This window comes from Ipomoea nil, unplaced genomic scaffold (genome assembly GCF_001879475.1).
Source record: "Ipomoea nil cultivar Tokyo-kokei standard unplaced genomic scaffold, Asagao_1.1 scaffold0642, whole genome shotgun sequence".
NCBI classification, from domain to species: Eukaryota; Viridiplantae; Streptophyta; class Magnoliopsida; order Solanales; family Convolvulaceae; genus Ipomoea; species Ipomoea nil.
In genome coordinates this window covers 479194-493175 of record NW_017617070.1, presented here as the reverse complement: position 1 = coordinate 493175, position 13982 = coordinate 479194, and the positions used below count along the sequence as shown (strand labels likewise).

The window sequence follows — 13982 nt, the reverse complement described above, 5'->3', positions numbered from 1 at the left end:
GGGGGAACGCCTACGAGGGTAATTGGGGATTACCCTCAAGCCGAGCCCCAAGAGGACAACCGGGCAGATGACGCGGAGGCGGTCGAGGAAGACCCGGCCAGGCTGGCAGCGCCGGGCGGGGACGGGTTCGAGTTCCTCAACAGCGAGTCCGTCGAGACCCAGATGAGCTTGCTGACAAAAGGAGAAGCGAGCAAGATCGCCGCAACACTAGCTGGTCGGGTCGAGTTCGACACCAGCAGGCAGCTCGGGAACATCATCGAGCGGCACCGGGGGAAGTGGCTTGGGATGCATTATGACTCTCTAATGGCCCCGATCACTTTCCCCTTTTTGAGCCTCCTCACCGCGTTCTTGGGCTACTATCAGGTCATGCCCGGACAGATTTGCCCGAACGCGCACCGAATGATCGCGTGCTTCCCGCAGATCTGCGGTTGACACCAGCTGGCCTGCACGATGGAGCTCTTCAACTTCATCTACCAGGTGAAGGTACTAGCGGCCTCATACGGGGGCGGGTATCTGATGATCCAGTCCCGGGCAGACATGTGCTCGATCGAAGGTCTGTCCGGGAACAACCGGGGATGGAAGAATCGGTTGTTCTCCGTGAAATATGAACCGTGGATTCTCCCGGTCGAGAGGGTCTGGAGTCAACGTTTCAGGAAGCAAGTTGTCCCAGCCGAGACCCAGGCCCTCAAGGACGCGGCTACCAAAATATCCGGGGAAATCTACGAGTACCGGATCTTCAGGACGCCCGAGTCCCTTGAAGCGGCCGACCTGCCCGAGCCCGTATATGATGTGCCCGAGAAGTACAAGCCCGAGCCTCGGGGCGTGACAATTGCAAGGATGCCCGCTCGGGGCAAGCGGAAGGGTAAAGGTTTAAGGCTAACCACATTTCCCGACCCTAACACCCCAAACGACTCTTCTTTTCCCGAACTAATTGCCTTATTTCTTTTTATTTTGCAGAAATGGCAGAATTTGGAGACGATGACGCTCCTCTTCCCCCCGCCCGCCAAGATCTCACTCGGCGGCAAAAGGAGGTTCCACTGGCCCGACCCATCGGGACCTCGACCATCACGACAGCCGAAGGCTTTGTGGTCGAGCCATCGGACGTCTTGGTCACCCGGGTGGAGGTCGCCCGGGGCAAGGAGAAGGTGCCCGAGAAGGGCGTGACTGAGGTTGGCGGCATCAAGCGCCGCAGAGAGCAGCGCAACCCGAGCCCCTCGGCCGGGCGAAATAAGGACGAGTCGTCCATACTGGCCCGTATCGGCAACGCCGGGCCAGTCAGGGAGGATCTGGGGAATATGACCCCGACTCAGGTGGCCGAGAGGATCGGCCACGACTTGGCTGAGGTAAGCATTGTGCTTTCTTGATTTTTCATACAAGTGCTTCCGTCCGGGCTAATTCTGACCGTCTTTTGCATTGTAGATCTCCCGAGCGGCCCAGCTTCTGCAAGGTCGGGCCATGCTGGCTGAGGAGGCCGACCGACACAAGAAGGACGCCACTCGACGCCTTCAGGAGGTCCGGGACGTCCAGGCGGAGCTGGAGAAGGCCCAGAAGGACCTCAAGAAGAGCGAAGAAGACCGGGTCCTGGCTGAGAAGGTCGCACAACGGGGGATCGGGGAAGCCAAGGAGCTGAAGGCTCGATTGGAGGACCCGAACGAGCTGGCCCAGTCCATCTTTAAGGACAACGAGATGGGCTCGGCGTTCCTCACGGCGGCCCGGGGAACGAAAATCGGGGAGGACCTGATCCTATCGTTCGGTCGGTGGGCCTTCAAAGCCGGGCAAAGGAAGATGCTCGAGCGGGCCCGGAAACGAATGGAGCAGGCCCTTGAGGGGGACGACCTCCAGCTAGTTCTTTCTGCGCTTCCTCCAGACCTGGCCGATCCCGGTCCCTCTCCCTTCGCCCCAAAGGACAAAGCGGCTGAGCCGAGCAGGTCCACGACAGCTACCTCGAGCGGAAAAGAGCCGTCCCAGAAGGGTGAAGCCCAGGAAGCGAAGAAGTAGAATTAGTACTTCTTATTTTTTGTAAATTGACGCTGATCGGGAGTCCGGTCCCGAGTTTGTACCGGCCACTTCTTTTAATTAATGAAATTCATTTTTTGTCAAACTTGTGTCGTCCGTTCTCTTCCTTCGAATTTTATTTTTAATCATGCATACGCCGACCCTTAATGCTCGACCTCATGGCCTTTTGGCCCGGTCATGCATTACTCGACTCGTTTGACACCCGACCTTGTGGCCTTATGGCCCGGTCAAGCATCCGAAACTTCGACATCAAACTGGCCTGCCCGATCAGGTTTACCCGATCTCCTGGCCTAGTCGAAATTTTGAAAATAGGTAAGCCTCCACGGTTGGGATTCTCCCGAGCGACGGGTTTATAAACACTTCCGTCATCCTAGCCCCCACACTATTGTGCCCTCGAGGCATGAGTGGGTGCGATATTGTAAAGAAGTTGGACGGATCGGGGAATTATGCTGGGAGCTCTGGCCTTCCCGATCGGTGGCGTGACCCAAATGTCCGCCGAAGAGGAGCGCATTTGACCGGTCGATAGACTCATCCGGTCCATGTGACTTGATGATGAACTTATCTGCATGCGATGAAGGTAAAGAAAATAGCCGACCGGGCCGCCGTGTGCAAACGGTCGAGCAATCACCGATCGTATATACATTGAACCTTCCCGCTCGCAGGCGGTTGAATAAATATTTACAACAATTATACTTTAATTACAAACGACGACCGGGACTAACTCGCAGGTCGAGCCCCTACTTCGTCCAAAAATTACAAAAAATTGGCTAATGCCTGAACATAACAAGGTGCTCGGAATTCCAAGTCCCCTCGATTACCCGACCGGTTGTCGTCTCCAGCCGGTATGTCCCCGGTCGCACGACCGCGCTGATGACGTACGACCCTTCCCAATTTTGAGCTAGTTTTCCACCTTCCAAAGGTTGACTGGCCTCCCTTCGCCGTAAAACGTAATCTCCCACCTGAAAATAATGAGGGTTGACCCGGACGTCCTTTGAACTTTTGACTCACTTCTAATACTCGGCCATACGCCGAGCGGCTAGCTCTCTCTTCTCCTCGACCCCATCGAGGTCCACGACCATCGCGTGTTCGTTCTCCTCCGCGTTGTAAGTTCTTTCTCGATCAGTCGGGATCCAGGCCTCGATCGGGAGTCGGGCTTCTGCTCCGTAAACCAGGGTGAAAGGGGTCTCCAAAGTAGCCTCCCTCGGGGTCGTCCGATAAGTCCACAATACATATGGTAACTCATCGGCCCAACTACGACCAGCAGAGTGTAACTTCTTTTTTAGACCTTCCAAAATCGTCCGGTTGGCATTTTCTACTTGTCCATTTCCCTGCGGATAAGCCACCGACGAACGGACGTGGGTCGTCCCGATCGTGGCCAAGAAGTTTTGGAAATACTGGCTTACGAATTGGCGGCCGTTGTCGCTGATGAGGTGCACAGGCACACCAAAGCGGGAAATGACATTGCGCCAAAGGAACCAAGCACACTGCTGAGAGGTGATCGTGGCTAACGACTCGGCTTCAATCCACTTGGAAAAATAGTCAATGGCGACAATTACGAACTTTCTCCGACCGGAGAGTTGAGGGAAGGGACCCAAAATGTCTACCCCCCACCTAGCGAAGGGAATCGCAGTCGTGACCGGTTGATAGAAGGTTGCCGGTCGTCCAGGCATCCGGGCAAACAATTGGCACGTCTCACATTCCCGAGCTAACTTTTCACAGTCTAGCTGGAGGGACGGCCAATAATACCCGATCAGCATGATACGACGGGCTAGTGATCGGCCTCCTTGATGTGAAGAACATATACCTGAATGCAATTCCTTCATAACCAAATCTACCTCAAATGCGGTCAAGCAACGCATAAGAGGGCCTCCATACGATCGCCTGTAAAGACGACCGTCCAAGACTTGGAACCTCGGGGCTCCAAGCTTGGCCTTCCGAGCACGCTGGGGGTCGTCTGGGAGCCGACCGTGCTCGAGGAACTCCTTCAGATCGGTGATCCAATTGTCTTCTACCGGTTGGATTGGATTGACCGGCAAGCGATGGATGCTATGTCTCGGGATCACCAAAATCCGGGCTATCTTCAACATGTGTTCCGGGGCGTCTTGCGCCAATTTGGACAGGATGTCCGCATCGGCATTATCCAATCGGGATATGTGCCGGACGGTATACCCCCGGAACTGAGTGAGCTTCTCCCTGGCAAGGTCTCGGTATAATTGTAGACATTCTCCATTGACTTCATAATCTCCGAGAACCTGCCCGACCACGAGCGCGGAGTCTGTTTGAGCTCGAATGTATTCAGCCCCCAAGTCCCGAGCGCACTGTAAGCCATTGAAAAAGGCTTCGTACTCGGCTTCATTGTTGGTCGGATGGAACTGATACATGAGGGCGAAATAGACTTTGAATCCCTCCAGGCTCGTGACCACCACTCCTCCTCCTGCTCCTTTCTTGCTACTCGACCCGTCAGTAGCCAGCGACCACCACTCAGCCTCGGGATCCGCTACCTCGGGAGGTCGGGTATCCCGGGCGGTGCACTCGACCAAGAAATCACCAAGGGCTTGACCTTTGATGGCTGGTCTCGGTCGATATTCGATCGCGTACTGGGTTAGCATTAACGCCCACTTGACTAGGCGACCAGATGATGAAGCAGTTCAGAGGACTGGCCCGATCGGCTGATCGGTTAACACGCGAATCGCTCGACCTTGGAAATAGGGAGCCAACTTCTTCGCGGCAATGTACAAGGCATAGACGACCTTCTCCAACTGGGAGTACCAGAGCTCGGGACCATGTAGCGCGTGGCTTACATAGTACACCGGTCGCTGGACCCCTTCCGGATCGGTTCGGCACAATACTGCGCTTACTGCACGATCGGACACGGCGAGGTACACGTCTAGCTCTTCTCCGAGCTCGGGCTTTGAGAGCACGATTGGTGACATGAGGTACTCTTTCAGCTCGTCAAAAGCCGCTCGGCAATCGTCGTCCCAGACGAATCCATTCACTTTACACAATACCTTGTGCAAGGCCGTAAACTCACCAGGCCTGGTGCGGGATCGGGGATGGTCATCACCGGTCGGTGTTCCGCCCGGCCGGCCGGTTTACGGGATGAAGACCCGACCTCCTGCGAGCGCTTTACGGCATTCGCCTCGCCGGCGTTGGCATAGTCCGTGACCCTTCGAAGGGCCTCCTCATACGTGGCCGGGGGTGGAGAATGAAGTCTTGATACAAATAACCCGCCCGGAGGGAGATGTGTAGCATGTGGGTGGCGGTCGCATCATCCATGGGCTCGACTTCCCCGACCGCCGCCTTCCACTTGACGAGGAAATCGGTCAAGCTCTCCCCTTCAAGCTGCTTGGCCTTCTCCAAGTACATGTAGGGCTTCTTCAACACCTTGGAGGTGATGAATTTCCTCACGAACTTGATCGCCAAGGCATCAAAATTTGCAATTGAGCCCGGCTGCAAAGTCCGGAACCACTCCGCCGCCCGACCGGTGAGCGTAGAATAAAAAGACCTACACATCACGGCGTCTGATACGCCCTTTAGCATCATGTTTCCGTAGAAATCATTAACATGGACATCAGGGTCCGTACGGCCATCGTAACCTTTTTCCCCGGAGACCTTCAAATCAAGCGGGTAGGGCTGAGCCATTACCTCAGCAGTGAAAGACGTCCTGAGTAGGGACGATTGGTCGACCGGGGGTATTGCAGGGTGCGCATTCCTGAATTGCGCAAACTCCGCCTGGAGGTTATAAAGCAATCCTCGGGTCTCGTTGAGCTCGGCGGCTTGGGCAGCTTGGGCTGCGTCCCGAGCGCGTCGTCGTCGATGAGATCTCGACCCGCTATGCCCGGATGAAGCCTCTTGGCTGGCTTCTTGCATCTGTACGTCTTCCGGCTGCCGGTTCGGGTCTTGAGGCCCCAAACGTTGTCGCATCGCCGGTCGAAGACGATCAAAAGCTACCGCTCAGGCAACTTCTTCGGAGTCCTCCGCTCGGGCAGGAACCTCCGCTGCTTGTTGGGCCTGCCATGGTGCCTCCATCGCATCAGCACCCCCCGACCCCAACCGCGAACAAGCCGAGCGTCGAGCCCGGGAAGCGGGCTGATGCTGCGGCTCTACTTGTGCGGCCGGGTAAACTGGAAGGGCGGCGGCTGGAGCCGTGTACACAGGCGTGTAAGGTGGATAACCAACCGGGGGCGTGTAATACATCGGTTGGCCTGGCCAATACCCGTACGGTTGAGATGGGACCGGGTATGGATACTGACCGGGATACATCACCGGCTGCTGCTGATATTGTTGACCGGGTGTTGGGTACCCCGGCTGGATGTAGTTCACCGGCTGTTGGGCGGCCGGGTATGTGTTGGATGGATGTGGTGGTGAGAGATTGAGGTTGAGATCCATTGTCGGACCTTGTTGTTGCGTTGCCTGATGGTCGGATGAACTCGCTGCATCCGCCTGGTCGTCGGCGAAGAGGTTCTGTGCCCACGGATACATGGTTGATGAGTGATCGGGTGCTCGTCAAGACAGTAGCTTTCTTGCACGGGTCCCCACAGACGGCGCCAAAATGATACGGGTAATTGCCACGTAAGCAGTAATTAAGTAAATACGAGACCAATTAAAGCAAGTAAATGTCTTTTATTGATCACGGTGAAGGCCCTAAGTACAATCTACTTGGTTGCTCTGAGTACCGACTGACTGCGGTCGGGAATCTCTAACAACAACCTATCGATCGTCCAAAAGTCCCCCACACTGCAGCTATCGCGGGTATTTATAGCCGCAGCGCCGGAGACACAAATCCGGTCGTTCGGCATGCCCCCCACGTAGCAACCGCGTGTCATCCTCCCGGGTGCCCTGCCTGTCGTCGCGTGGAGCCGCTACGTGTCCTTCGTCAGCTCTCTCGCCTAAGGGCTACCGCTCGGTGGTCGACACTGCCGCTCGGGTAATTCCCGGTCGTGTTCCGACCAGGTCTTCCATAAGAAACCCGACCTGCTACCTGCAAAGACAAGTAGAAAAGGACGAAGGCACACAGGTCGGGGTAAAGCTATGTCGGTCGGGATATTCCCTACCAGGTTGCAATTAAGTCTTTAAACAAGTTATTTTAAAGCATTGAGACCCAAAAATCAGTTGGGTTCCAACAAACCTCTGACCATATTCCGCCTAAAAACATCGGCGAAACGATCGCCAGTGTTGGTCGGTCGCCTTCTCCAACGAAGGAGAAGGCATACCAAACTATTAGGTTTGCCTTCTCCTTCGCTGGCGACCGTTTCATTTGTGTTTTTGGCCGGAATATGGTCGGAGGCCCGTCAGAGGTTAGTCGAAACCTAGTGACATGTAATTATAGGTCACAAATCGATTTTTGGACCTCATGCTCTAAAATATTCCCTCCGTCCCATTTTATATGTCTGGTTCGGTTAACGAGGCTTGACTGAAATTATTTTAAATTCAATTTTTCATGATGTTACGTTTAGTACCAGTATACAAAAATTATATATTTAGAAACTACATTAAAAGTACTATTAAATATAAAAAAAAATTAAATTTAAAAAAAAAAGTAAGAATACTAAAGAAAATTAACAAAGAAGAAAGAGTTTGTTTGACAAATGAATAATAAGTATGACAGATAAAATGAGACACTGAGAGTAACATGTTTAACGACTTAATTATAACTTTTAAAAGTTTAAGAGTCTATTTATTGAGTAAAATTTAGAAAAAAATTTTTTAGTAAAATTTAGGACCTATTTAAACATTTTTCCTATTAAAAATGAACATTTATTCATGACCCAAAGTATAATTCCCTCATCCGGCCATCAGGCCGCTTACCGGTTCATCCGAACCGGCGCGTGTAAGGCTTTGCTTTCCTCCTCTGCAAGAAAATATTCCCGATCAGTCTATAAATTACAGGAATCGCGAATCATCATCGGCATCGGAAAAGAATTAAGCACTTACAAATTGAGCAATTTGAATTCATTGACGACGAGGAATGGAGCGCAAGGAGGATGAAATCAAGCAGAAACTCCAAGAATTGCAGAGACAGTTGGGGAAGAAGCAATCGTTCGAGGAAGCTGTTTCTTCAATCAGATCTCTGCTCCTTCAATACTACCCTTCTGCCTCCCCTTCTCTTCAAAAATCGGTATGTCTCTCTTCTTTACCTGGATCAATTTCATTTTTTGATTATTCTTTACGGAATTTTATTTTTGTCCATGGACACAGTTTAATGGAGTTTTAAAATTTTCATTACCAATAACTACTCTGAATTCACTAAATACCAATTGAGCTTTGAAATATATATTTTTATGCCGTCGTGATTTATTGAAGTGTTTCTCTTGAAGTTAAGGGAAGTATAGATGAAAAGAAAGTAGATTTCTTGGACAAGGTTTCTGGCTGGCTGAGAGCATCTTTTATTATTCTATTATACAAGGCAAAACCGCAATCTAGCATACACATATTGCACATACCTTTGAGCATGATCAGTTGTTGTAAAGAGTTTGTTGTGTTCTATTTGGAGTTGGTTCCACATATATCCACAGTTATCTAACAGAATTTGCTTTTGCTAACATGTAGCAGATATTTGCTAAACAAGCATTGAGGATTTGAGGCACTTAATGCTTCTAATGTTGCACTCGATTAATCTTGATTCCTGGTTTGCTTAATTGCAAGAAAATGTTAGTGTATAACTAGTTACACATCCATTGATTTCAAAGTCCTAGAGGCTATTATATTTAGGTGTAGTCTTTTCACTTCACAATATGATTGACCTTGTTAGAACATTTGTTGACATGAAAGTTTGTCATTGCTTTCTCTCCTTGCTTAACAATCTAAATGCTCAGTTCTGTTCTGTTGTATCTTGGCAATTTGATTCACCCTCTGATTTTGAGAACTATAGTTGACTTACGGTATTAGTTGCTACCATGCAAAATTCTTGCAGTTCTATTCTGTTGTATGCCGTGTTGCAACAATTTTAAAGACAAGATATACAGCACCTGGGTTTTGGCGTGCTGGACTACAGCTTTTCCTTGATACCGAACGCCTAGTGTTGGAGTCTTCTGAGAGGAAAAAATTGCAGGACTGCATTGCTCAAGCACAAGATCACCTGAGCGAAATAGAGAATCAGCCTGAGAACTCAACATCTACAGAAAATCGGCCAAGAGGTTGAATTATATCTCATTGATGATTTCTTTGAGAACAATAACACCACTATTTTTGGTTCATTCTAAAGTTCTATTTTTTCAGGATTTCTGTTTGAGGGCCATCTAACTGTTGACCCTGAACCTGCACAACCTGATTGGCTTGTAATGTCAAACCTTCTAAGTGCTGCTGCTACATTGCCTGCTGAACAATCTTCTCAAGAGGATCCAGCCAGCAGTAACTCATCAGAAGCTGCTGCCAACCTACTTCGGGAGCTGGCTGATAGACTTGATGACATTGTCCCAATGGTATGTTGCTCTGTACCTTGTCCAATAGCACTTATAATTATCTCTATGTTTAGAACCTCCAATCTTATAGTCAATGAACTTGCATTGTATTATTTTGGACTTACCAGGACTCTGTCCTCCCCTTGTGGACTTTTGCATTTAAGATTGCAAGACATGATATTCCAAATTGAGTTTCTGGTGCTTGTTCTAAGATTTATTTATTTTTAGAACCCTTAATACTTCATTGCTAAAACCTAAAAGATAGTTGATATTTGTCCAGCCAGAACTTGATTCACAAACATAATGACGTGCATGGTTGCACACACATGCAGGGTCCATAAAAAGGGACAATTGGATAATCAGATTTTGGTTAATGGTACATCAAAAAAGAAGTGGCATTCAATGCAACCTCAAGACAATAATAGTACATGAATGTAGTCTTCTTATTGGCATAGGCCTTCTTTTCACAAGTATTTAGATCCATATTGAAATGAGGCTGATGTGAGTATGTGACTGATGGCCATTTTTCATAAGTGGTTAGATCCATACTGAATATGCTGAAGTGCTTTCTTTGAGGATAGTCTCATATAAAATGATTTATTTATGAGTTAATACCATCTAGAGTCCTCCGAGAATAGTGATTTTGCCACGTTTAGTCCTAAACTTTCAAATTACCACCCATGGTTCTTCGACTTTCAAATTGCTACCATGTGTGGTCCAACTTAACCACACATGGTCCTTCAACTATCAAATTTTAACCACTCATGGTCCTTCAACTATCAAATTTTAACCACTCATGGTCCTTCCAAGAGGGCAAGAGGACCGCGTCTGGTTAAATTTTGAAAGTTGAAGGATCATGGGTGGTTAACTTGGACTACGGATGGTAACAATTTGAAAGTCGAAGGACCATGGGTGGTAATTTGAAAGTTTAGGACTAAAGTGGCAAAACCACTATACTCTGAGGACCCTAGATGGTATTAACTCATTTATTTATTTTGTTACAGTTTGAGTACCATTTTCCTGAAAAATAAAAAACATAAAAGAGACAACTCAAGGGAAAAGTTATAACTGGTTATTGTTATGGCAAAATCACTGGTTCCTGCATCTATATAGCAGTAGCACATCAGGGAAATGAATTTTCATCAATGCTGCCTTAATTTGATGGAAAAGGGAAACCAAAAGAGAGAACAGATCAACAAACTTCTTTTCAAAGAACAATATAGGTTTTTAATATTAATGTGGCTCTGAATTTCTTACTTCAGATTTTGGACGATGCTCCTGCTGCCCCTAGAGTACCGCCTGCCAGCAAAGAGGTGGTGGCAAAGCTTCCAGTTACTACTGTTACTGATGAATTCTTGGCAAAGCTAGACGCAGATGCTGAATGTGCCATCTGTAAGGAGAATTTGGTTCTTAATGATAAGATGCAAGAACTGCCTTGCAAGCATATGTTTCACCCTCCTTGCCTGAAGCCCTGGTTGGTAAGGAAATTTACAGCTATTATCATTCACATAAAACCATATAACTTTTACTCTATACAAAAGCGTTTCTTCTCCAATGTGATGCCATTGCCGCATCGACTCATTTTTATTCTTGAATGATGAATATTCTTTTGATAGGATGAGCACAATTCTTGTCCAATCTGCCGGCATGAGTTGCAAACTGATGATCATAAGTATGAAAGTTGGAAGGAAAGGGAAAGGGAGGCGGAGGAAGAGAGGAAAGGAGCTGCAAATGCAGTTCGTGAGGGCGAATATATGTATGTTTAGATGTAAAATAGTCTGTTCAGACAATATATATTTGGTTTACTGTTTGTTAAACTTTATCTAGATTGATGATCTCCTTGTATAAGTTTCTTCCTTGTTTTTCTTTTTGTGGCCATTACTTATAATTTCTGTGCAGCACTTGCTTAAGGCTATCACAATTCTAAATTGTTTTGTCCTAAAAAGCACATTATTTTATCAAAAATACATAAATACTGATATGTGCTAAATACGTGTGTCCCTAAATATAAATGATATAATTATTATAAGTACTAGTTTTTTACGCGCGATTGGGATAATGCCCAATATTTTTTTTTTAAAAAAAAATAAATATTTTAAAGTATATCAAGACAAGATTATATTGGAATTATTCATGCATAGATAATTAAATGTTAAAAGGCAATTTTAAGTTTACAAATGCAAGATAATATAATCAAGATTGATTACAATTGTCAATAAAATAATTGTATATGTATGGTTGAAACTAAATATGGGATATAAGGGAGAGCAAATAAAAATTAGGATATAAAATATTAAATATATAATAATATTGAAAAGCTAATTGCTTATTGTCAAACAAGAACATTACGAGATAATGAGAATTTGTTGTGTGATTTGAATACTCTTTTTGTCAATAAATACCCCAAGTAGTTAATATGATTTGCTTAATTATATATTTTTTTTATTTTTTAAAAACAATTATTATTATTATTATTATTATTATTATTATTATTATTATTATTATTGTTATTATTGTTATTATTATTATACTCTTAGGTCATTTTACCAACCGTTTGATATAATTCGCTAGTCAAATTCACTAATATAATTCGCTAACCGCTAACTGTTGATTGTCAAACAAGGACATTGCGAAATAGTTCTCACTTCAATTTGTTGTGTGATTTGAAAACTCTCTTTGTCAACAAATCATTCAAATAGTTAATATGATTGACTTTATTAATTATATTTATTTAATTTTTTCATGGTATTAATAAAATACTTGGTAAATAAATATATAACATTATTTTGTATTATAATTTTAATATTTAATTAAAAAATAGTGCACAAAAAGGATAATAGACAATGTAGTGAATATAATCAATTGATGAATTTGAATGTAAAGAATTTTTACATTGAAAAAATATAAAGACAATATAACTAATAAAATTATTTCTCTTAATTAATTTATTGATAATGAATAATTTTTTTTTAATAAAGACATTGTAGGGAGAATGTAGCGAATATAATCAATGGATGAATTTGAATGTAAAAAATTTTAATATTGGAGAAAAATAAATACAATATAACTAATGAAATTATTTCTTTTATTTAATTTATTGATAATGAATAATTTTTTGTTGAATAAAGACATTGTAAATACATAATTAAGATATAATAAATTTCTTGATGTTCAAGAAGTGTGCACTGTGAATGTAGATTTTGGTTTTAAGCCCCAATAAAATATCGTCCTTGAGTTTTGGGGGAGTAGCGCCATAGCTATGCTAGCTCGGGTGTGTCAACAAGGAAAATGATCCATCACTGCACACACAATTATGGGGCAAATTATATATCTTTTGTATCTTTAATTAACTATTTTTTTTTAAAAAAAAAAAAATCCATTTCTCGTTTCTGTCGTTAATTTTTAAAAAAAATAAAAAATTTCATGTTTTATATGTATAGAATTGTATAGTAGAATACACATAAATTTTTAACATAATACACATAATTTAACATAATACACATAAACTCTTAACATAATATACATAAACTCTTAACATAATATCCATAAACTCTTAATATAATACACATGAACTCTTAACATAATACACATAAACACAAGTGTTAAAAAAAAAAAAAAAAAAAAATTGTGACGGGATCGGACCAAACAGTGTCCGTCGCATCAACTCCCCACTAACTTATAGAAACGTCGTTGTTTTGGATCAGGTATAACAATCCCAATTATGGATAGATCATTGGATCACGTGGCCCCTCACTCTGGCCCAATAAGATGATGAAAGACCGAAAAAGATAGTAGAGGGGTAAATCACAATTATTCAGCAGCCTCTTAAATGGGAGGATTCATGCCTGGTGTCCACAATGAGTCCACCACACTCGGTATAAATTCACTCACTGCTATCTAGTTACAATCTTACATCTTGCCCACAATCTACCATCACAATTGCCCGTTCAGACTTTAACTAGTTGAGCTATCACGCAATCTAGTAGCTTTACTAGCAAGTGGAGGTTGAAGATGACCCCAAAAAAAAAAAAAAAAAAAAACAAAAATCAGCATGCAAGATTTTAGAAGAAGGAAATGGGGAGAAAGAAAAAGAGAAAAAGTGGTATCCTTGTGAGTGTGTTAATAGCAGTCTTTGAAGTAGCATACGCAAGGCCTCCTGGAACCTGCCCACGGTTAAGTCGAAACGTTATGCTCTGGACTTATCTCTTTTTTTTTTTTTTTTTTTTTTTTTTTTTTTTTTTTTTTTTTTCAGATTCGTTATAGGAGTATATGTTCATAATTTTATTACTAAATGTTCATAATTGTAAGTTCATAATGTCAGAGCTCTATATTCATAATTCAATAACTGTACATTCATACTTCCATAACTGTACATTCATAATTCCGTAACTGTACATTCATAATTCAATAACTGTAACTTAATAATTTTCGAAGCTCTATGTTCATAATTTTATCACTATATGTTCATATTGTAAGTTCATAATGTCAGAGCTCTGTGTTCATAATTCCATAACTGTATATTCATAATTGCATAATTGTACATTCATAATTGCATAACTGTACATT

At 44.5% G+C, this 13982-nt stretch overlaps 1 protein-coding gene across 1 annotated transcript; it reads left to right on the top strand.

Annotated features, from left to right (window-relative positions):
- Positions 1 to 7813: 7813 nt before the first annotated feature.
- Positions 7814 to 11350, top strand: LOC109174642 (E3 ubiquitin-protein ligase AIP2). The gene is made up of 5 exons (XM_019323910.1): positions 7814 to 8134; positions 8930 to 9152; positions 9235 to 9437; positions 10679 to 10894; positions 11033 to 11350. The coding sequence occupies exons 1-5, from the start codon at positions 7985 to 7987 to the stop codon at positions 11180 to 11182; spliced, it is 942 nt and encodes a 313-aa protein (XP_019179455.1). The 5' UTR covers positions 7814 to 7984; the 3' UTR covers positions 11183 to 11350.
- The last annotated feature ends 2632 nt before the right edge of the window (positions 11351 to 13982 follow it).

Coding starts and splice junctions, on each gene's coding strand:
- LOC109174642 (XM_019323910.1), top strand. CDS start 7,985: ATGGAGCGCAAGGAGGATGAAATCAAGCAGAAACTCCAAGAATTGCAG. Junction 9,153..9,234: donor TACAGAAAATCGGCCAAGAG/GTTGAATTATAT, acceptor CTATTTTTTCAG/GATTTCTGTTTGAGGGCCAT. Junction 9,438..10,678: donor TTGATGACATTGTCCCAATG/GTATGTTGCTCT, acceptor TTCTTACTTCAG/ATTTTGGACGATGCTCCTGC.